The sequence below is a fragment of the Labrus bergylta genome, chromosome 4 (assembly GCF_963930695.1).
Source record: "Labrus bergylta chromosome 4, fLabBer1.1, whole genome shotgun sequence".
Lineage (NCBI taxonomy): Eukaryota > Metazoa > Chordata > Actinopteri > Labriformes > Labridae > Labrus > Labrus bergylta.
In genome coordinates, this window is record NC_089198.1 from 791,693 (window position 1) to 816,692 (window position 25,000).

The window sequence follows — 25,000 nt, forward strand, 5'->3', positions numbered from 1 at the left end:
AATAGGACATGGAGCGAGAAAGACAGAGTACACCCAAGCCCTTCCAGAGAGGGGGCGTGGTCAGACACAGCTCATTTACATATTTAAAGGTACAGACACAGAAACAGCCTGTTCTGAGCAGGGCTGAAATAGAGGGGTTTATAGACATGATCAAATACAGGATCAGAGTGGATTTAGAACAAGAAACTTCACACACATGTTTTGAGGAGCTCTGAGACTTATTTAAACTGAAGAGGAAGAGGAGGATATGTCATCTTTAAACTCTGAGGTTAATGTGTATGGAGAAAGTTTATCTATAGATGTCTGTGTCGTTTAGAAAATGAGTCAAAAAGTTTTCATTACTGTGAGGGTTGGAAATAATTTATCCTCCACCGTTCTGTTTGACTCTATGTGAAACAAGTCAAAACACACATACACACTGCTGAATAAACTCTGTGTGTGGAGGAGAGTCGAGGTGAGATCATAGCACTCGTAAAGTGGCGCCGTATGCTTGGCTCCAGGCCACGAACACACACGCGCACACACACACACACTGCTGAGTTCCAGTACGAGGTGTGTCGACAGCATAATGAGGGCTGTAGGCAGCCCTGCTGACAGCTCATTAAACACACACACACACATATAATGTTTGACTTTTTTTTGTCAGCTGTAATTCTGCAGGTCGTCCAGCAGATGTCACCATAGTTACTGTAATACTCACCTCAGCTCCTGCGACACCTCATGGTCACAGTCAGTCCATCTGTGACAGATCCATTAGAGAGGTTTAACAGCCGTATTGGATAAACTGTCCAAACGCCAGTCTTATTCCCAGTGTTTTCAGGCTCCTCTGGTTACTCTGCAACCCTTAAAGGCCCTCGCATCTTTAACCAGGAGTACCACAGGGAACTGTACTGGACCTCCTTTAGTCATGTGTAGGTGTTGTGTTAGCGGGGGAGTTAAATCTGGTGTTGTGACGACACTGTTTACATTATTCAAAGTTAAAGACGTTATGTTTATGACTTCGCTGTGATGGATCCCTGATACAACATTCTTATTCTGATACAGATGACGGATTTTCTTTGTTCCTTTTTCAGAGAACATGAGTTATTAATTTCTGTCGGGACCTAAAGACAATTTACACCAACGTCTTAAAAACAAACTCTGCTTCAGTTTAATGTTTGACGACCACATCAGAGTACAAAAGTGTTTATTGTTCATGATGCAGGGCAGCACTTATCATCACAGACATTATAAAAAAATTAAACAATACAAATCATCAACATTTCATGAAGTATGAATCAGTCTTTCAGCTGCTGACTCAGTTCACATTTAAACACTTGGAGGTCATTGTTCTTTCACATTCAGGGAATCCTTTTCGTCAGCCGGCGGATAGAAACATCAAAACTGGATTCTAGGGTGCTGGGCGAACCCGAGGAGGCTACACGCCAAACGTGTTCGCTTACAATAAGTGTGCCATGGATTATCAATTTACAACCGTCCACACCTGAGGACGTTTAGACCGCCCTGTTGGTCATCTGAATTCTTGAGTATTCTTGTTGTAAGAAGGCTGACGACAAACGACTATTTTTTTAACCACGATTAATCGATGCATTTCGACAGTTAATCTCGATCAATCGCTTTTTTAATTACATGTTTGAAATTCTGTTATTTTGCATTTAGTAGTAGTGATCATTTATTTCGGTCACAAGAAAAACATTTTGACCAAAAGGTGAAGGCTGAAGCTTTATCTTATTACACCTACCCTCGTTACAAATCACATTCTTTAAGACACGACTAGTTTGGTTACAAAAAACAAAACATATCAGAACAAAATTTGTTCCAAGAATTTCTTTCAAATCAAAACAAATGAAACAAACAAAAAACAAAACAGAAGTCAAACTCACAAAATAAAATCAAACCAACATGTTATATGTGTTCATCAGTTTGTGTTTTGAAATGTCTTATGATAAGTTTGCTTTACTTCCTGTTTGGATTTTTAAAAAAATGCTTTATTTTGAAAGAAATACAACTTCCTGTTACAACATGAAGTTAAGCTCAGAGACAGGAAGTGGTTAGGGATCACAAGCTAAAGTCAAACAGCCCAACGGTCACAAAGGTCAATGTTTGACATCATTAATCAGATGTTTTTAGCTTTAATGGACCAGGCTAACAGTTTCCATCTGCTTCCAGTCTTTGTGCTAAGCTAAGCTAACACGTCCTGAATCTGAAACATCTGAAGCAGAAGAAGAAGACGAAGAAGAGGGTTTCCTGAAATGGTCGACTGTTCCTTTAACCGTAGTGCAACACCAGTAACAAAAAAATGTTTAAACAACAAATATTTAGACAGTTTGCAGGTGATTGATCGCAATATTTTATACTTAAAAACAATAAATGACTCGATCTTTACGTGCAGCATCATACAGGTATCAATCAATCGATGTCTGGTTTTTACTACCATTTAAAAAAAAAGTGGAATAATTCTGATATCATGATGACAGGGGCGTGTCCAGAGGGTCGGCTTATTGGCCACCCCAAAATGATTGGATTACTTATGTTGTAATCCACGATTCAGGCTGTGTTCAGAGTGTTCAGAGTGTTCAGAGTGTTCAGAGTGTTCAGAGTGTTCAGCGTGTTCAGAGTGTTCAGAGTGTTCAGAGTGTTCAGCGTGTTCAGAGTGTTCAGAGCGTTCAGAGTGTTCAGAGTGTTCAGAGTGTTCATAGTGTTCAGAGTGCTCAGAGTGTTCAGAGTGCTCAGAGTGCTCAGAGTGTTCAGAGTGTTGTTCAGAGTGCTCAGAGTGCTCAGAGTGCTCAGAGTGCTCAGAGTGCTCAGAGTGCTCGTAGTGTTCGTAGTGTTCGGAGTGTTCGGAGTGCTCGGAGTGCTCGGAGTGTTCGGAGTGTTCGGAGTGCTCGGAGTGTTCGGAGTGTTCGGAGTGCTCGGAGTGCTCGGAGTGTTCGGAGTGCTCGGAGTGCTCGGAGTGTTCGGAGTGCTCGGAGTGTTCGGAGTGTTCGGAGTGCTCGGAGTGCTCGGAGTGTTCGGAGTGTTCGGAGTGCTCGGAGTGCTCGGAGTGTTCGGAGTGTTCGGAGTGTTCGGAGTGCTCGGAGTGTTCGGAGTGCAGATTTTAACATTAAAATACTTAAAAGTTGAGACGTTGGACGTACATGTTGTTTTAAGAAATAAGATAATAATAAGATTATGTTGCCATTATCTTGTGTTACTTATGAGATGATGAGATTAGCATAGACAGAACAAGTACAATTCTTCATTCATTCATTCTTGTGTGTGCACAGTAACTTCAGGACTCCCCTGCACAAGTCAGAGCCCCAGTTGCCCCAGTTGCCCCAGTTGCCCCCCCCTCCAGTCCAATAGTCTGGACAGTCCCCTGCAGGACGACCCTGCTGCAAAAGTAAAAGTGATGCAAAGTTGAGTTGCGTTTGGCTCAGTCGTGTTCTGCTTCTCTTCACAGTCGTCAGATTAACATCAGATCACACACACACACACACACACACACACACACACACACACACACACACACACACACACACACACACACACACACACACACACACACACACACACACACACACACACACACACACACACACACACACACACACACACACACACACACACACACACACACACACACACACACACACACACACACACGTGTCTCCTGAACCCGGGGGGCTGCTGGTCTAGTTGCTGACCAACTGCTGACCAGCAACTCAAAGACTCTTAAAGGTCCACTCAGTGAGATGATAAAGGTATCTTACTCTCTGATCATTAAGGAAACATGCTATGTTGAAGTGCTGGCTTCTCTGACAACAATGCAGCAGCCAGTATGTCCTCCTTCTAACTTTAGATTCTGCTCCTGAATGCTCTGGATTTGTTTGGACCAGAGAAGGTAGACGCTTTTAAGACAACCCCCCCCACACGGCCATTTTGGACGCCCCTTGGTTTGTCAGATATGAGAGCAGTTATCAGGTCAACAGGTGTTGCAGTGATGGAAGCGGTCAAGAGAAGTGGTTCAGATAGAAGTGATTGTACCCGACCTAAAAAGCCTCTGCATGTTTCTAATAAGCTCCACGAGCAGAAACGTGCTCAAACTAGGATCAATATTGGAGATGCTTTTGAAAAATGGAGAGAGGTTAGAACACAGAAAGGTTTACAGACCCATGCAGAGCTGGATAAACACTGAAGCTTCAGAGTCCACCACATGGTGACCTGAGTGAGCATCCACTCTAGAGAGGAGGGGGGGAGACAGCTCTCTATGATGTTTAGAATTCAGACTGCAGTACTCACTTTAAACACTAGGGGGCAGAGTTACATACTGCTCCTTTAAGCTCTGCGTATGATTCCAGCTTGATTTTTGAGTCTTCGTCTAATTGTATATATTGATTTAGTATTTTAAAGTGTAAAGCACTTTGTAACTTACACATGAAGTGTACAGTCGTCCTGCTCAGACTGCTCTCAGTCTGTAGCGGAAGCTGACATCCTGAGCGGGCAGCAGGATGCCCAGCCCGGCCCTGCTAGAGTCCAGCGTGGCTCGGCTCTGCCCCGCCTCCAGCTGCAGGTCGAAGTAGAGCAGCATCATACACAGGAACTGCTTGATCTCGTTGATGGCGAAGTATCGCCCGGGACACATGGAGGAGCCGGAGCCGAACGGCATCAGGTAATACTTGAGCTTCTGACCATCCTTGAAGAAGTCCGTCTTCTCTCTGCCGTCCTGGATGTAACGGTTGAGTCGGAACGTCTGACGGTTCAAAAAACAGATCGTAAAAACAACTGTTAGACGTTCAGCTCACGATGATCCACATGGTTTTAAAATAACACAATCTCTGTTCCTTTAATGATCGCAAGTATCAAAGTTCGCAAAATGTAAATGTTAACAAGTTCACCCGGCTTGTTAAAGGACGGCAGTCTTTCATTGGTCCCGCAGGCCGCGCCCCCAGCCGTACTATGAGGCCCGGGCGGTGATTAATTACAGGTTTCGATTTGAGGATTTTTGGAACATGTGAAACTGGCAGAGCATCCAATCAGGTTTCAGAAGTTTGTCATCAAGGTTGTCGCCCCCTGAAGGTCGATCATTACTCAAAGGTCGTTTGTTAGTGAGTGCTCAAATATTGACTTAAATCTTTTTCAACATCAAAGAGTGAATTAGTTATTGTGAGGTAAAACAGTGGACAAAATACGTAATGAAAACGATCAAGATTTGTTAAGAATTCTGAAACAAATAACAAGAAATTGGCTTAAAAAAAACCATGTCCCTTGATTTATAAATGTAGAGAAACAATTCAACAAATAGATCAGCTGGAAAGTTTAACTTTAGTTGAACTCAAAACTATCTGAAAAGAGATGGTCTAAGTGGTCAACATATTATGGTAGGAAGGAAATGAACTGAAACTGAGTTATCATGACAACAGGACTGACAGTCACTTAGGGGAGCACCACCTAGGGTTTGTTTTTTGTTTTCTTTCTCTTCCTTCTCCTTTGACTCTTCGCTTTCTTTTAATTTTATTTTATTCTTTCATTTTATATAACTCATTTGTTTGTTTGTCTTCCTAAAGATGTTAAATATCGTAGAGAAAGGGAAGAAAACCTCGATGGAGGGAAACATTTATGAATTTATGAAACACAGATCCAAGCTACTTCAAACAAACTGTAAAACATGTTTCTGTAGTGTAAGTGTTATTTTTAGTATTTCCACATGACGGGGGGACACGACCTTTTTGACACCACAATGTGAAATGTGAAATATTGTCATCCTTATGTTGAATATGTGTACTGTATGTTAAGACATGATGACAATAAAAAGTAATAAGAAAAAGAGTGAATGAGTGGAAGAGGTTTTAATTGGAGGTGATGACGGTTAATTATTGATCACCGATAAACGATCAGTCAGAGGAGGTACCTGTGGCTCCTCGTAGATCTCCGGGTCCATATGCATACTCTGAGGGTAGAGGGCGATGATGTCACCTTTCCTGACGGCCACCGAGCGCTCTGCGTTCAGCCGCAGACTGAAGTCCTCCTGAACCACTCGGATGTTCATGGAGGCCGAGGACAGGCGGAGACTCTCGTTGATGGCGCTCTCTGTGGACGAAGATCAGCGTCTGTCATCATGGAGCTTTTTAAAAACAGGAAGTCAGTCCTTTCACACCAACGTGTTCACAGATTAGACCGTCATACCCAGAAACAGAAGCTTGTCCAGCTGCTCTCTGCTCAGCGTCACGTCTCTGTCGCTGCTGAACTCCACCTCGCTGAGCTTCAGGACGTCATGGATCTCCTGACGGACGACCTCCAGGGCCTCGGGGTGACTCACCAGGTAGTACATGGACCAGAAGCAGGCGGGGATGGTGTTCCCCACCGACGCCCAGAGAATGGCGAAGTGATGAGCTGGAGGTGAGGAGAGAAGAAGCAAAGAGGGAGCTCTGAGGAAACCTTCCAACATTTATTGAAGACGATAATTAGGCTGAAAGGAAGCTGAGATAACATCGTCATGAAAACACTTTATGATTCATCAGGACTGACTACAAGATGACGATCAAACTACTTTTAAAATGCTCTGAATGAAGGATTGACCATTTCCACCCGTCCAGTATTTGCATCTATTTAAATAAAGTACAAGTTTAAGGAGCTTTATTCCAATGAATTCTGGCGAGGGTAAATTATCAGTGTGATTGCTTTAGACAGTAAACGTGATCGTATTAATATTTGAAGATCCTCGGCTGAAAGTAAATCACTTTCATTATTTATTATCCAACACCTCCCCCCACTCACCTGAACCTCCCTCTACTTAACCTGATCCTCCCCCACATCCCAACTTGACCTCACCTACAGTTCACCTAAACCTCCGCCTCATCTAATCCAAACCTCACCCATAACTCCCCCATATAACACTTACAACCCCCCAGACGTCACATACCCCTCCCCCACTTCACACCTAAAGCTCCCTGCATCTCCCCCATATAACACTTACAACCCCCCAGACGTCACATACCCCTCCCCCACTTCACACCTAAAGCTCCCTGCATCTCCCCCATATTACACTTACAACCCCCCAGCTGGACTCTGACAGATTGGAATACTTAAGAAGAACATGGACATAAATTGAGAGTTCTAAATAGAAATCTCAGAGGGCTCATAGACCTCTTGCTCAAGAATCTAACTTTGTTTTAGTTTGACTCCAAATGAAAAGCAGACAGTGAATCACTGAGGGATTATATTAATGTCGGGAAGGCAGACCGCCCCCGTGTTTACTGGAATTACACAACAAGTCCTCACAAACATCGGCTCTGTCTCTGAGGAACTGAAGAGATCAACTCAATGTGATCCTTTGTTCACTGGACTCTGCTGTTTATCATCTGTTATCCTCACTGTCGTTTATTTTACATTCTCAAAAATGAAATGTTTGTTTAAAGTAACTGCAGGCTGAACGCTACACTTACTCAAAGATAGTTTGTGAGGGGAAGATGCTCCACTCTGTAACAGCAATCAGAGAGTTTAACAAATCCAACAGAGTGAGAGTCCCTCTGAGCTCGATGTAAAATCAGTTTTGGAAGGATGATGAATGATTAATGGATGGATTGATGGGTAAATCAATTCCTCTTGTGTGATAATAAAGAATCTAAATCTGGATTGGATGGACAAAATGCAAGGGAAGATGATGATGGATAGATGACTCTAAAGGCCCTGACACACCAAGCAGACGACAAAGAACTAGTGGCGACAAAGGCCGCCTGTGGCCAAAAAGTTGGTGGGGTAGCGACGGTGTTGGACACACCGTAAAAAAGTAGGGCGATGACCGCTCACCGACGGCCAACGATCTCCTTGGGGTGTCAGGGCCTTAAGATGGACGGACAGATGGATGTTGGAAGGATGGTTGGATGGATAATGGACAATGGATAAATGGACGGAAGAATTGATGGATGGATTGAAGAAAAAGAAAGAGTGATTGAAAGATTGTCGGATGGATGAATGGATTGGTAAATGAGGGATGGATGAATGGATTGGTAAATGATGGATGGGTGAATGGATTGGTAAATGATAGGTGGATGAATGGATTGGTTAATGATGGATGGATGGATTGGTAAATGAGGGATGGATGGATTGGTAAATGAGGGATGGATGAATGGATTGGTAAATGATAGGTGGATGAATGGATTGGTTAATGATGGATGGATGAATGGATTGGTAAATGATGGATGGATGAATGGATTGGTAAATGAGGGATGGATGAATGGATTGGTTAATGATGGATGGATGAATGGATTGGTAAATGATGGATGATGGATGAATGGATTGGTAAATGATGGATGGATGAATGGATTGGTAAATGATGGATGGATGAATGGATTGGTAAATGAGGGATGGATGGATTGGTAAATGAGGGATGGATGAATGGATTGGTAAATGATAGGTGGATGAATGGATTGGTTAATGATGGATGGATGAATGGATTGGTAAATGATGGATGGATGAATGGATTGGTAAATGATGGATGGATGGATTGGTAAATGAGGGATGGATGGATTGGTAAATGAGGGATGGATGAATGGATTGGTAAATGAAAGATGGATGAATGGATTGGTTAATGATGGATGGATGAATGGATTGGTAAATGATGGATGATGGATGAATGGATTGGTAAATGATGGATGGATGAATGGATTGGTAAATGATGGATGGATGAATGGATTGGTAAATGATGGATGGATGGATTGGTAAATGAGGGATGGATGAATGGATTGGTAAATGATGGATGGATGGATTGGTAAATGAGGGATGGATGAATGGATCGGTAAATGATGGATGGATGAATGGATCGGTAAACGAGGGATGGATGAATGGATTGGTTAATGATGGATGGATGAATGGATTGGTAAATGAGGGATGGATGAATGGATTGGTAAATGATGGATGGATGAATGGATTGGTAAATGATGGATGGATGGATTGGTAAATGAGGGATGGATGAATGGATCGGTAAATGATGGATGGATGAATGGATCGGTAAACGAGGGATGGATGAATGGATTGGTTAATGATGGATGGATGAATGGATTGGTAAATGAGGGATGGATGAATGGATTGGTAAATGAGGGATGGATGAATGGATTGGTTAATGATGGATGGATGAATGGATTGGTAAATGAGGGATGGATGGATGGATTGGTAAATGAGGGATGGATGAATGGATTGGTAAATGATGGATGGATGAATGGATTGGTAAATGAGGGATGGATGAATGGATTGGTAAATGATGGATGGATGGATTGGTAAATGAGGGATGGATGAATGGATTGGTAAATGATGGATGGATGAATGGATTGGTAAATGAGGGATGGATGAATGGATTGGTTAATGATGGATGGATGAATGGATTGGTAAATGAGGGATGGATGAATGGATTGGTAAATGAGGGATGGATGAATGGATTGGTTAATGATGGATGGATGAATGGATTGGTAAATGAGGGATGGATGGATGGATTGGTAAATGATGGATGGATGAATGGATTGGTAAATGATGGATGGATGAATGGATTGGTAAATGAGGGATGGATGAATGGATTGGTAAATGATGGATGGATGAATGGATTGGTAAATGAGGGATGGATGAATGGATTGGTTAATGATGGATGGATGAATGGATTGGTAAATGAGGGATGGATGAATGGATTGGTAAATGATAGGTGGATGAATGGATTGGAAAATGAGGGATGGATGAATGGATTGGTAAATGATGGATGGGTGAATGGATTGGTAAATGATAGGTGGATGAATGGATTGGTTAATGATGGATGGATGAATGGATTGGTAAATGATGGATGGATGAATGGATTGGTAAATGATGGATGGATGGATTGGTAAATGAGGGATGGATGGATTGGTAAATGAGGGATGGATGAATGGATTGGTAAATGATAGGTGGATGAATGGATTGGTTAATGATGGATGGATGAATGGATTGGTAAATGATGGATGGATGAATGGATTGGTAAATGAGGGATGGATGAATGGATTGGTTAATGATGGATGGATGAATGGATTGGTAAATGATGGATGGATGGATGAATGGATTGGTAAATGAGGGATGGATGAATGGATTGGTTAATGATGGATGGATGAATGGATTGGTAAATGAGGGATGGATGGATGGATTGGTAAATGAGGGATGGATGAATGGATTGGTAAATGATGGATGGATGAATGGATTGGTAAATGAGGGATGGATGAATGGATTGGTAAATGATGGATGGATGGATTGGTAAATGAGGGATGGATGAATGGATTGGTAAATGAGGGATGGATGAATGGATTGGTTAATGATGGATGGATGAATGGATTGGTAAATGAGGGATGGATGGATGGATTGGTAAATGATGGATGGATGAATGGATTGGTAAATGATGGATGGATGAATGGATTGGTAAATGAGGGATGGATGAATGGATTGGTAAATGATGGATGGATGGATTGGTAAATGAGGGATGGATGAATGGATTGGTAAATGATGGATGGATGAATGGATTGGTAAATGAGGGATGGATGAATGGATTGGTTAATGATGGATGGATGAATGGATTGGTTAATGATGGATGGATGAATGGATTGGTAAATGATGGATGGATGGATTGGTAAATGAGGGATGGATGAATGGATTGGTAAATGATGGATGGATGGATTGGTAAATGAGGGATGGATGAATGGATTGGTAAATGATAGGTGGATGAATGGATTGGAAAATGAGGGATGGATGAATGGATTGGTAAATGATGGATGGGTGAATGGATTGGTAAATGATAGGTGGATGAATGGATTGGTTAATGATGGATGGATGAATGGATTGGTTAATGATGGATGGATGAATGGATTGGTAAATGAGGGATGGATGAATGGATTGGTAAATGAGGGATGGATGAATGGATTGGTTAATGATGGATGGATGAATGGATTGGTAAATGAGGGATGGATGGATGGATTGGTAAATGATGGATGGATGAATGGATTGGTAAATGATGGATGGATGAATGGATTGGTAAATGAGGGATGGATGAATGGATTGGTAAATGATGGATGGATGAATGGATTGGTTAATGATGGATGGATGAATGGATTGGTAAATGATGGATGGATGGATTGGTAAATGAGGGATGGATGAATGGATTGGTAAATGATGGATGGATGGATTGGTAAATGAGGGATGGATGAATGGATTGGTAAATGATAGGTGGATGAATGGATTGGAAAATGAGGGATGGATGAATGGATTGGTAAATGATGGATGGGTGAATGGATTGGTAAATGATAGGTGGATGAATGGATTGGTTAATGATGGATGGATGAATGGATTGGTAAATGATGGATGGATGAATGGATTGGTAAATGATGGATGGATGGATTGGTAAATGAGGGATGGATGGATTGGTAAATGAGGGATGGATGAATGGATTGGTAAATGATAGGTGGATGAATGGATTGGTAAATGATGGATGGATGAATGGATTGGTAAATGATGGATGGATGAATGGATTGGTAAATGAGGGATGGATGAATGGATTGGTAAATGATGGATGGATGGATTGGTAAATGAGGGATGGATGAATGGATTGGTAAATGATGGATGGATGAATGGATTGGTAAATGAGGGATGGATGAATGGATTGGTAAATGATGGATGGATGGATTGGTAAATGAGGGATGGATGGATGGATTGGTAAATGATGGATGGATGAATGGATTGGTAAATGATGGATGGATGAATGGATTGGTAAATGATGGATGGATGAATGGATTGGTAAATGAGGGATGGATGGATTGGTAAATGAGGGATGGATGAATGGATTGGTAAATGATAGGTGGATGAATGGATTGGTTAATGATGGATGGATGAATGGATTGGTAAATGATGGATGGATGAATGGATTGGTAAATGATGGATGGATGGATTGGTAAATGAGGGATGGATGGATTGGTAAATGAGGGATGGATGAATGGATTGGTAAATGATAGGTGGATGAATGGATTGGTTAATGATGGATGGATGAATGGATTGGTAAATGATGGATGATGGATGAATGGATTGGTAAATGATGGATGGATGAATGGATTGGTAAATGATGGATGGATGAATGGATTGGTAAATGATGGATGGATGGATTGGTAAATGAGGGATGGATGGATTGGTAAATGAGGGATGGATGAATGGATTGGTAAATGATAGGTGGATGAATGGATTGGTTAATGATGGATGGATGAATGGATTGGTAAATGATGGATGGATGAATGGATTGGTAAATGAGGGATGGATGAATGGATTGGTTAATGATGGATGGATGAATGGATTGGTAAATGATGGATGGATGGATGAATGGATTGGTAAATGAGGGATGGATGAATGGATTGGTAAATGATGGATGGATGAATGGATTGGTAAATGATGGATGGATGGATTGGTAAATGAGGGATGGATGAATGGATCGGTAAATGATGGATGGATGAATGGATCGGTAAACGAGGGATGGATGAATGGATTGGTTAATGATGGATGGATGAATGGATTGGTAAATGAGGGATGGATGAATGGATTGGTAAATGAGGGATGGATGAATGGATTGGTTAATGATGGATGGATGAATGGATTGGTAAATGAGGGATGGATGGATGGATTGGTAAATGAGGGATGGATGAATGGATTGGTAAATGATGGATGGATGAATGGATTGGTAAATGAGGGATGGATGAATGGATTGGTAAATGATGGATGGATGGATTGGTAAATGAGGGATGGATGAATGGATTGGTAAATGATGGATGGATGAATGGATTGGTAAATGAGGGATGGATGAATGGATTGGTTAATGATGGATGGATGAATGGATTGGTAAATGAGGGATGGATGAATGGATTGGTAAATGAGGGATGGATGAATGGATTGGTTAATGATGGATGGATGAATGGATTGGTAAATGAGGGATGGATGGATGGATTGGTAAACGATGGATGGATGAATGGATTGGTAAATGATGGATGGATGAATGGATTGGTAAATGAGGGATGGATGAATGGATTGGTAAATGAGGGATGGATGAATGGATTGGTAAATGAGGGATGGATGAATGGATTGGTTAATGATGGATGGATGAATGGATTGGTAAATGAGGGATGGATGAATGGATTGGTAAATGATAGGTGGATGAATGGATTGGAAAATGAGGGATGGATGAATGGATTGGTAAATGATGGATGGGTGAATGGATTGGTAAATGATAGGTGGATGAATGGATTGGTTAATGATGGATGGATGAATGGATTGGTAAATGATGGATGGATGAATGGATTGGTAAATGATGGATGGATGGATTGGTAAATGAGGGATGGATGGATTGGTAAATGAGGGATGGATGAATGGATTGGTAAATGATAGGTGGATGAATGGATTGGTTAATGATGGATGGATGAATGGATTGGTAAATGATGGATGGATGAATGGATTGGTAAATGAGGGATGGATGAATGGATTGGTTAATGATGGATGGATGAATGGATTGGTAAATGATGGATGGATGGATGAATGGATTGGTAAATGAGGGATGGATGAATGGATTGGTAAATGATGGATGGATGAATGGATTGGTAAATGATGGATGGATGGATTGGTAAATGAGGGATGGATGAATGGATTGGTAAATGATGGATGGATGAATGGATCGGTAAATGAGGGATGGATGAATGGATTGGTTAATGATGGATGGATGAATGGATTGGTAAATGAGGGATGGATGGATGGATTGGTAAATGATGGATGGATGAATGGATTGGTAAATGATGGATGGATGAATGGATTGGTAAATGAGGGATGGATGAATGGATTGGTAAATGATGGATGGATGGATTGGTAAATGAGGGATGGATGAATGGATTGGTAAATGAGGGATGGATGAATGGATTGGTTAATGATGGATGGATGAATGGATTGGTAAATGAGGGATGGATGGATGGATTGGTAAATGATGGATGGATGAATGGATTGGTAAATGATGGATGGATGAATGGATTGGTAAATGAGGGATGGATGAATGGATTGGTAAATGATGGATGGATGGATTGGTAAATGAGGGATGGATGAATGGATTGGTAAATGATGGATGGATGAATGGATTGGTAAATGAGGGATGGATGAATGGATTGGTTAATGATGGATGGATGAATGGATTGGTAAATGAGGGATGGATGAATGGATTGGTAAATGAGGGATGGATGAATGGATTGGTTAATGATGGATGGATGAATGGATTGGTAAATGAGGGATGGATGGATGGATTGGTAAATGATGGATGGATGAATGGATTGGTAAATGATGGATGGATGAATGGATTGGTAAATGAGGGATGGATGAATGGATTGGTAAATGATGGATGGATGAATGGATTGGTTAATGATGGATGGATGAATGGATTGGTAAATGATGGATGGATGGATTGGTAAATGAGGGATGGATGAATGGATTGGTAAATGATGGATGGATGGATTGGTAAATGAGGGATGGATGAATGGATTGGTAAATGATAGGTGGATGAATGGATTGGAAAATGAGGGATGGATGAATGGATTGGTAAATGATGGATGGGTGAATGGATTGGTAAATGATAGGTGGATGAATGGATTGGTTAATGATGGATGGATGAATGGATTGGTAAATGATGGATGGATGAATGGATTGGTAAATGATGGATGGATGGATTGGTAAATGAGGGATGGATGGATTGGTAAATGAGGGATGGATGAATGGATTGGTAAATGATAGGTGGATGAATGGATTGGTAAATGATGGATGGATGAATGGATTGGTAAATGATGGATGGATGAATGGATTGGTAAATGAGGGATGGATGAATGGATTGGTAAATGATGGATGGATGGATTGGTAAATGAGGGATGGATGAATGGATTGGTAAATGATGGATGGATGAATGGATTGGTAAATGAGGGATGGATGAATGGATTGGTACATGATGGATGGATGAATGGATTGGTAAATGAGGGATGGATGAATGGATTGGTAAATGATGGATGGATGAATGGATTGGTAAATGAGGGATGGATGGATGGATTGGTAAATGATGGATGGATGAATGGATTGGTAAATGATGGATGGATGAATGGATTGGTAAATGAGGGATGGATGAATGGATTGGTAAATGATGGATGGATGAATGGATTGGTTAATGATGGATGGATGAATGGATTGGTAAATGAGGGATGGATGAATGGATTGGTAAATGATAGGTGGATGAATGGATTGGAAAATGAGGGATGGATGAATGGATTGGAAAATGATGGATGGATGAATGGATTGGAAAATGATGGATGGATGAATGGATTGGAAAATGATGGATGGACACACTATGAACACCTGCTAACTCCTCCCTCAAATGTTTGTTGAAAATGGACAACATTTCAATTTAAAATTCTTTACTTGATTGTTCATGGAGTCAAAGCAGAAGTTATAACAGACACAGATTAGTCCAGGTATGAGCAGCAGAAGTCGAGCCATGCTGATAATTAGTTATCATATGTTACAGATTCCTGGAGGTCTTTATTGAACTGGTTTTGAACGTGTGTACCTGCTTTGTCGGTGTCCCTTAGCGTGTCGTACTGTTCGAGCACCTCCGACCGTCTCTTGATGAACTGCGAGGTGTGGGACCAGCACGACATCCTGTGCGGCAGGAAGTAGTTGATGAGTTTCTGCCGGATGGTCTTGGTGCGCCTCAGCAGCCCGATGGGTATCTGAGCTATTAGCAGAGGAAACATGGAATCAAACCTGGCAAAGTCCTCACGCAGATCGCTTGTCCCGCTGTGCCTCGGCGCCGTCACCGGCCGGCCATACATAGTGAGGAAAGTGGCCTCGAACATCAGAGAGTTACAGAACTCGTACATCCTGCTCTTCCTCCAGCAGCCTTCCCGCCCCGTCCCCTCCCCCAGGTAATCCTGACGGAGCAGCAGCATGAGATTACCCATCATGCTCTCTGTCAGGACAGTCAGGTTGTCCCCCTGGAGGAGCTGAAAGGAGCGGCTGATCTGTTCCTGCATGTGCGGGAACTTCCCACTGTTGGTGGGCGGGTAGCCGAAGGTCATCGGCGCCACCTTGTTGGAGAACTCGTGGAAGTCGAGCTGGCGGCCATGTTTGATGATGTTTGGAAAGAGTAACGGGTCCATGACGAAGGTCATGTATTTACCTGCAGGGAGGAGACACCTGAGTGAGGGCAGCGTTGGATTCATAACCTCAATAACTTCACGCTTTCTACTTTAACCATGTCTGTCGGCGTTAACGGCGTGAACACGTTAAAGTAGGGATGTTCATTTCAAGTAAAATTACTTTTTGAACGTCAACGTAAACATTTGAATGACTGCCAGTGACTCATTTTCTCACAGATGGACCGAGATGTACATCCTAGTTTTTTAGCTTGATGCTAACACTTAATGGAAAATGTCATTAATGGGCTAACAGATTTAGCATCACGTCTAAATCTTGTTTCGTAAAATAGATGTTTTCTTGAGTTAAGAAGTCTCGATTCTTCTTGTTCCTGCAGTGATTGAAAACATTGTAGACAGTTCCATTTGAGTGGTTAATGAGATAATGACATAACTTTCAATCTACCAGGATTTCCCCTTTTCTTTCAAAATAAAAGCAGGTTTTTCTGTGATTAGCCTAGCTAGCCTCTTGTAGCCCTGATGTGTTGTTCCGTACCAACCTGCCATCTGCACTGTAAAAATGTCTCCGAACTTCCTCTTATGTTTGTCCAGGAATCTGTTGGCGTCTTGTCCAAACTCCAGCGCTTTTCCGATGTAAGGAATCCATCCGTTAATCAGCGGAGGCTCGCCTTCTCTCCTGCAGCCGAGAGAAAAGAGAAAACTGTTTCACAAAACTCAACTCCTGAAAATGTATCGACACGACCAGCGTTTGTAACTCGCACTCTGAGCAGACTGTGATGTCGGGGGGGGGGATTGGATGTGTGACCGCAGCAGGTGACAGTCTGAAACATTCACGTCGAGCGAGTAGGCGGAGCCATGACATCATTCACATGGGGCGGAGTTTCTCTTACTCTTTACTGCTCGCTGAACGTTGGCTGAGTAGGACTTCTGTGTGTGTTGGTTTCAAACAGGTGTTCAGATATCGTTTACTGGAATCATAAAAATATAATATAATGACAACCCCAGTGTAAACATCCTCAAACATGTCGTAGTGACATTAACACACAAACCATCGACGACTCCTCCTGCTGCCCGCTGTACTCAGGCTCCGCCCCCTCACCTTAACAAACCCGAGTATTTGAAGCTAAGAGAGCGTCAAACACTGATAACGTGATGTGGATAGTCTGTTTGTAAGCCATCAGCAGTTCATCTGTTTGAGGAGATTCTGGATGATGTTTCATGTCGTCTGCCTTTAGAAGTCTTTGTGTTTGAGATCTTAAAAACATGATGAAGTTTAAAGACACAGTTAAGTGTGTCAGAGTGTTTCTGTGCTGAGTCATAGTGGACTTTGGAAGAGATTGTGAAGCAGGAACTCTCCCTCTCTGTTATCTCTTTGTTCTCAGGAGGACGGATGTGGTGTGTGTGTGTGTGTGTGTGTGTGTGTGTGTGTGTGTGTGTGTGTGTGTGTGTGTGTGTGTGTGTGTGTGTGTGTCTGTGTGTGTGTGTGTGTGTGTGTGTCTGTGTGTGTGTCTGTGTGTGTGTGTGTGTGTCTGTGTGTGTGTCTGTGTCTGTGTGTGTGTGTGTGTGTCTGTGTGTGTGTCTGTGTGTGTGTGTGTGTGTGTGTGTCTGTGTGTGTGTGTGTCAGATTATTGCTCACATCTGATAATACCCCCCCCCCGTGTTAAAAACAAGTCTACACATATTCACATGAATGTTTTTAAAGTCCTGGATCAGTTTCTATTTAAAACCAGATAAACATACTTTAGTATACTGCAACATATGCACAACAACGCTCCTCTGTCACTTTTATTTATATTTCTCTCTTCTGCTGTTCTTCCTTTTTTTGTGTGTGACTGTGATTATTTCTGTGTACTATTGTTGAAAATTCAATAAAAATATTCTTTAAAAAACTTTAAAAAACAAACAACAGATGAAGTTCTCTCCTGGTTCTCCGTCTTCCTCCCACAGTCCAAAGACATGCTCGTTAGGTTAACTGCTGACTCTAAACTGTCTGTAGGTGTGAATGTGAGTGTGGCTGGTTGTCTGTCTCTACATGTCAGCCCTGTGATTGGCTGGTGAACAGTCCAGGGTGTAACCCCGCCTCTTGACCAATGACAGCTGGGATCGACTCCTGTGATAATAAATGGATGGATTGGGCTGTGTTCAAAAAGTCGATATGGCGATGTATCGTCACGTTCTCGTCACGAAACTATCCACCGCCAGCAAAACTGAACGCAAGTGTGCTCACACACACACACACACACACACACACACACACACACACACACACACACACACACACACACACACACACACACACACACACACACACACACACACACACACACACACAGTTACAGAGACGCCTGATTGGATGACGGAGGTCACTGCTGCTTCATATGACACTCTGACCACACAAACCCCAACGCCGGAGTCTTTGGTTTAGGAAGAGACCCGGTTGGATTTCGTGTTGACGGGACAATTTTGAAAATGAAATGGTCATCGCAGAGGAAAATGTTCACATGTCGCAGCATGTTGTCTCTGAGTGAGCTGCTTCGACCTGTGAGGAGATCGCCTGGTGTTGTTGTTGACTTGGCGTGCGGACTATGGCCTGAATCTTTTAATGGCTCATGTGTGATGGAGGTGTGGTCATAGTAATATCTCAGGGTCTGCTGAGGTTGTGGGGGAGGGGCCTAATGTGAGCTCTGTTCACGGGGTCCAGGAGTCCTGGAGACGATCCAGATTATGTCTTCATAAACCTGATCGTGTGTGTTTGTGTGTGTCGACCCACTAATCTAAACGTGACTCTTCATCACAGGAACATCGTGTCTTTTTGCGACCACATCAATAATGAATCGATCCGTAGTGAAGTCATAAAACCACTCAGACTTTGTTCTGTTTGAATAAACTCAACATGCTGATGGTTTCAGGCTCCTTGATACGGTCAAATCAAGTCAAAGGTTTTCTATCTTTTAACAGACACAAAAGGGTAACGCCAACGGACTCAATGGTTCCTTAAAACAGAAAGGGAACCTCAACCAGGACTTAAGACCAGCTGCTTAAAGATACTTTAAAACAGAAGGATTAGGGTTCCTAAAAAAGACACGGACGGTAACTTCAAACTAAACCAAAGAGGAGTGGAAACACAGGAGGAATCACTTCTTAAAAACAATCAAACAGATGCAAAAAGGGGTACCTGAAAAAAAAACGCTAGATGGTTCCCCAAACTGATCCTGAATCTTAAGAGGGTACCCTAAACCCGCTGTTGAAGGGAAGCTTAAAAAGAAAACAAAAGAAGTACCTCAAACAGACATCAAAATGGTTCCTTGAAAACTCTGACCGGGTACCTCAAAACAAAATCTAAAGTTCATATAATTCCGTCGTCCAGCTGCTAAACTTTAAACAGGACCGTAAGCCGACATGAATAGATGAAGAAGTCTGAAAAAAGGACAACTGATCAGGATGTTAATATCTGAATAGTCTCCCAAACTGAACCAAAGCTCAATGAGACCTGAACTAGACCTGGATCAGTTAGTCAGGAAAAGGATCTAAACCTTTCTTCACCAATGATTCAATGTTTTAATCCACAAAATGTAATGGATCAGGTTCTTCAACAAACATGAGGAAATCATCTATAAAAAACAACTGCTCAAGTGGTTAAGACACGTTCCTCTGACGTAATCCGATGAACAAACCGCTGATTGATGAGTGAGCAATCGCCAGCTGTAAAGTGGAGCGCTGAATGTGTGGGTAAATATTTCGGCCCTTTAGTGTGTGATCAGAGACAAACTGAGAGTCAGTTACGTCAGACACATGTTTGAGCTTGTTCTCAACGGAGCTGAAGGAGAACATTAAATATTGCAACATTTCACCTGAAAGCACCCACATCAGCTCCTAACAGAATCAAACATTAAAGGTCCACTCAGTGAGATGTGTAGAGAGTGAGATGATAAAGGTATCTTACTATCTGATCATTAAGGAAACATCTTCTCTGACAACAATGCAGCAGCCAGTATGTCCTCCTTCCTTTGTTTGGACCAGAGAAGGTAGGTGCTTTTAAGACTCTGAGGGGGGGGGGGGGGATTACAGATGCATTCATTCCTTTGGTTTGTGTTATTTCTTCTCTTCTGTTTCTATCATAAACTCAACTAGATGAAGTTTTCTTCAGTAAACAGTGAAACACGGGAAACAAAGAGGAACAGAGTGAGAAACAGAAACCTGAGTGTGTTTGAGGACAGCTGGTCCACATTAAGAAGAGAAAATCCTCTGAAGTCAGGAAACCCCCCCAAACTAAACTGAAACTACAGAAGACATCCAACAGTGAAAGATTTGAAGTTTCCCAGGGTCCCAACATGAGGGTCAGGACCCTCAGAAGGTCTACAGCCTCATAAGATCTACAAGAGGGTTATATCAGGCTCTCTCTGAGATGAGTTACATGACAGTACGTGACGTTAGCTTACTGTCTGTGACGTTAGCTTACTGTCTGTGACGTTAGCTTATTGTCTGTGACGTTAGCTTACTGTCTGTGACGTTAGCTTATTGTCTGTGACGTTAGCTTACTGTCTGTGACGTTAGCTTACTGTCTGTGACGTTAGCTTATTGTCTGTGACGTTAGCTTATTGTCTGTGACGTTAGCTTATTGTCTGTGACGTTAGCTTATTGTATGTGACGTTAGCTTAATGTAAGTGACGTTAGCTTATGGTATGTGACGTTAGCTTATTGTCTGTGACATTATAGAATGTTAGGTTAGCTTACAGTACATGACGTTAGCTTACAGTACATGACGTTAGCTTACAGTGCGTGACGTTAGCTTACAGTGCGTGACGTTAGCTTACAGTGCGTGACGTTAGCTTAATGTAAGTGACGTTAGCTTATTGTCTTTGACATTATAGAACGTTAGGTTAGCTTACAGTACATGATGTTAGCTTACAGTACATGACGTTAGCTTATTGTCTGTGACGTTAGCTTACAGTGCGTGACGTTAGCTTATTGTATGTGACGTTAGCTTACAGTGCGTGACGTTAGCTTATTGTATGTGACGTTAGCTTACAGTACATGATGTTAGCTTACAGTGCGTGACGTTAGCTTACAGTGCGTGACGTTAGCTTATTGTATGTGACGTTAGCTTACAGTGCGTGACGTTAGCTTATTGTCTGTGACGTTAGCTTACAGTACATGACGTTAGCTTACAGTGCGTGACGTTAGCTTACAGTGCGTGACGTTAGCTTACAGTGCGTGACGTTAGCTTATTGTCTGTGACGTTAGCTTACAGTGCGTGACGTTAGCTTATTGTCTGTGACGTTAGCTTATTGTCTGTGACGTTAGCTTACAGTGCGTGACGTTAGCTTATTGTCTGTGACGTTAGCTTACAGTGCGTGACGTTAGCTTACAGTGCGTGACGTTAGCTTATTGTCTGTGACGTTAGCTTACTGTCTGTGACGTTAGCTTACTGTCTGTGACGTTAGCTTATTGTCTGTGACGTTAGCTTATTGTCTGTGACGTTAGCTTATTGTCTGTGACGTTAGCTTATTGTCTGTGACGTTAGCTTATTGTCTGTGACGTTAGCTTATTGTCTGTGACGTTAGCTTATTGTCTGTGACGTTAGCTTACAGTGCGTGACGTTAGCTTATTGTCTGTGACGTTAGCTTACAGTGCGTGACGTTAGCTTACAGTGCGTGACGTTAGCTTATTGTCTGTGACGTTAGCTTACAGTGCGTGACGTTAGCTTACAGTGCGTGACGTTAGCTTATTGTCTGTGACGTTAGCTTATTGTCTGTGACGTTAGCTTACAGTGCGTGACGTTAGCTTACTGTGCGTGACGTTAGCTTATTGTATGTGACGTTAGCTTATTGTCTGTGACGTTAGCTTATTGTCTGTGACGTTAGCTTATTGTCTGTGACGTTAGCTTATTGTCTGTGACGTTAGCTTATTGTCTGTGACGTTAGCTTATTGTATGTGACGTTAGCTTATTGTCTGTGACGTTAGCTTATTGTCTGTGACGTTAGCTTATTGTCTGTGACGTTAGCTTATTGTCTGTGACGTTAGCTTATTGTCTGTGACGTTAGCTTATTGTCTGTGACGTTAGCTTATTGTCTGTGACGTTAGCTTATTGTCTGTGACGTTAGCTTATTGTCTGTGACGTTAGCTTATTGTCTGTGACATTACAGTAAGTTACGTCAGCTCCACGAGCAGAAACGTGCTCAAACTAGGATCAATATTGGAGATGCTTTTGAAAAATGGAGAGAGGTTAGAACACAGAAAGGTTTACAGACCCATGCAGAGCTGGATAAACACTGAAGCTTCAGAGTCCACCACATGGTGACCTGAGTGAGGGGGGGGGGGACAGCTCTCTATGATGTTTAGAATTTGGACTGCAGTACCCATTTTAAACACTAGGGGGCAGAGTTACAGACTGCTCCTTTAATACTTTAATATATTTGTCTGGCATGTAAAAAGTTACCCTTTAAAAACTATTCTTCAGATCTTTATTGTTAAAAGAAAAAACAAGGTTTTCTCATTTACTAAATTATAAATGAGATATTTAAAAAAGCAGCTCTAGCAGTGATTTGCTCTGATCTGTTATTCTACTCTACTGGAATGAGTTTTAAACTACAGCTGAATTCATCCGGTGATACTTTAACTACATTTAGTACTTTAATTCAGACATTTTAACTCCATAACGCAGATGATACCGCTCTTCTTTTCCTCTGACACTTCATGTAGCTGATAACAGTACCGGAGCCTACACGGACTGAGGTTGTGTCCGGTAGAATCTCCGTTTTTCTGCGGTACTTCTGTGTGTGTGTAGCGGGAGAACTGACCTCTTCCTCCGGCGGAGCAGGCCGAGCAGCAGGGAGAGCAGGCCGAGCAGGAGCAGCAGCAGCGGGGACATGTTTGTGTGAGCGCCCGGGGAGACGGACCCGCGAGTCCTCAATAAATCACAACATGAATACACAACGGAGAGTCACACACCCCGCGTCCGGCTGGGACCTTCAAAGTAAAATCCCTCCTGGTGACTTGAGGCTATTTAAGGTATCTGTAAACCGGGTTAGACATTCACACAGTGCCGGATTAACCTGACCCGGGTCAGTTAATGGGTTGAACCACACTGGGTCAGTTTAACTGTTGGACCTGCTCCAGGTGTCACATTTATTCAGCCCTGTAAATTAAACTTAAATCACGTAAAACTATGACTTTAATTTATAAATGTAGGACTTTATTCACGCGAGATTACAACGTTATTCTGGTAAAAACTACAATTTAAAAATCCTGTTAATTTATGACTTTTATTCTTGTAGATTTACGACTTTATTCTCTCCTAAATTTATAACTTTATTTTGGTAAATTTACAACTTGATTCTCGTAAATGTATAACTTTATTCCGGTAAATTGACAGCTTTACTCATGAAATCTCAGATTTCTTTCCCCTTAACATGCTTTAATACTCCTTCATAGCCTTGTCTTGTATCAAACAGCGTTTTTAAAGAGCTCGTGTCTTAAGGAAAGCGAGCTGGCATTGGAGTGTGTCTATGACTGTATCTGTGTTTGGTTGAACTGTGTTATATTTCTTTTATTTTCTTGTATTGCTGCAGGACCCTCCTGGTCTCGGTGGACCCTCCTGGTCTCGGTGGACCCTCCTGGTCTCAGTGGGTCTCTCACACCAAGCTGCTGCACCACATCTACTTAAACTTAAAACTCAAACTGCTGAACTCCAGAGACTCCCAGTGGTGTTTAAATTCCTCTGATAGTCTGAGAGAGAACATCAGGCCTGGACAGGAAACCTCCCATAATGCATCAGGAAGGTGTCTTCATTAGAGCAGTTCCTGTCCAGACACGTGGACCCCGTTCATATGTGGTCACCTGAGATCTGAAACAAACTGTTAACACTCAGCAGCAGACGATGACATCCTGATGACTCGTTTCCTGTCATGCTGCTCAGAATGATGACACACTCACACAGTTTTTTTTTAAAGTTTGCACTCCTGAACCCGTTGGAACCTGTTTCCAAGACTTTATGTTTTCAGTCACACAAAACGCCGTTGCCGTGTAAATGAGCAGCCGACCCACAACAAAAGCTTTCTGTTTTTGGCTGAAATCGTTGTCTGCCACCCTCGGCTCTCTCCGGAGATTTGGGCGAAAAAAAACAGAGAGCAGTGTCGGCTTTGGCGTCGTCGTTTCAAAGAGGTGTTTTTTTCTTAAAGAAAAGACGAAGAACAGGGGAAGAAATCTAAAGAAATCAAAGTTTCATTGATGTTAGACGAGGCGTTTAAAGTCTCCTTGTTTTTCTCCAGCTTCCTGAGGATGACCTGCAGTAACCTCTCCTCAGCTCGGCTCTCTCTCTCTCCGTTTGAATGAAATGTTCTGCCCGCCTTTTCACGCTCAGACAAAACGCTGTGTTCAGCTCGTGTGGCGTCCAGGAGTCGCTCAAAGAGCTCCTTTCAGTGCACACAGAGACACACAGAGGGCAGTCAGGGCTCAGCTCACACTAAAGACGGATTCACGGCTCAGAGTCAGATTCTTTTCATTCTGAACCGTCTGCACATTAAAACGTTCAGAAATGTTCAGTTGTTCAATTTTTGCCCATGTCCCCTTAGGGATCCATATTTGTTCATTCTATTGGTTACTTTAAAGGTCTCATATCCTCTTCTTCTTCCTCTTCTTCAGTGTAAATACGTCTCAGAGCTCCTCTTCAACATGTGTGTGAAGTTTCTTGTTCTAAATCCACTCTGATCCTGTATTTGATCATGTCTATAAACCCCTCTATTTCAGCCCTGCTCAGAACAGGCTGATGAAGGTGATGATGATGGTGATGATGATGATGATGATGA

General features: G+C 42.3%; 2 protein-coding genes across 2 annotated transcripts in view; both read right to left on the reverse strand.

Annotated features, from left to right (window-relative positions):
* Positions 1 to 909, reverse strand: part of mfn1a (mitofusin 1a) — a 12,082-nt gene extending 11,173 nt beyond the window's left edge. Inside the window, exon 1 of the mRNA XM_065953343.1 lies at positions 877 to 909. Coding sequence (XP_065809415.1) covers positions 877 to 909 — 33 coding nt within the window. The remainder of the gene's footprint in view (positions 1 to 876) is intronic.
* A 260-nt stretch (positions 910 to 1,169) lies between these two features.
* Positions 1,170 to 23,249, reverse strand: cyp7b1 (cytochrome P450, family 7, subfamily B, polypeptide 1). Its single transcript, XM_020625868.3, has 6 exons — positions 22,994 to 23,249; positions 16,733 to 16,869; positions 15,605 to 16,216; positions 6,166 to 6,372; positions 5,891 to 6,069; positions 1,170 to 4,732 (listed from the first exon to the last, which is right to left on the reverse strand). The coding sequence occupies exons 1-6, from the start codon at positions 23,062 to 23,064 to the stop codon at positions 4,439 to 4,441; spliced, it is 1,500 nt and encodes a 499-aa protein (XP_020481524.2). The 5' UTR covers positions 23,065 to 23,249; the 3' UTR covers positions 1,170 to 4,438.
* Between the last annotated feature and the right edge of the window lie 1,751 nt (positions 23,250 to 25,000).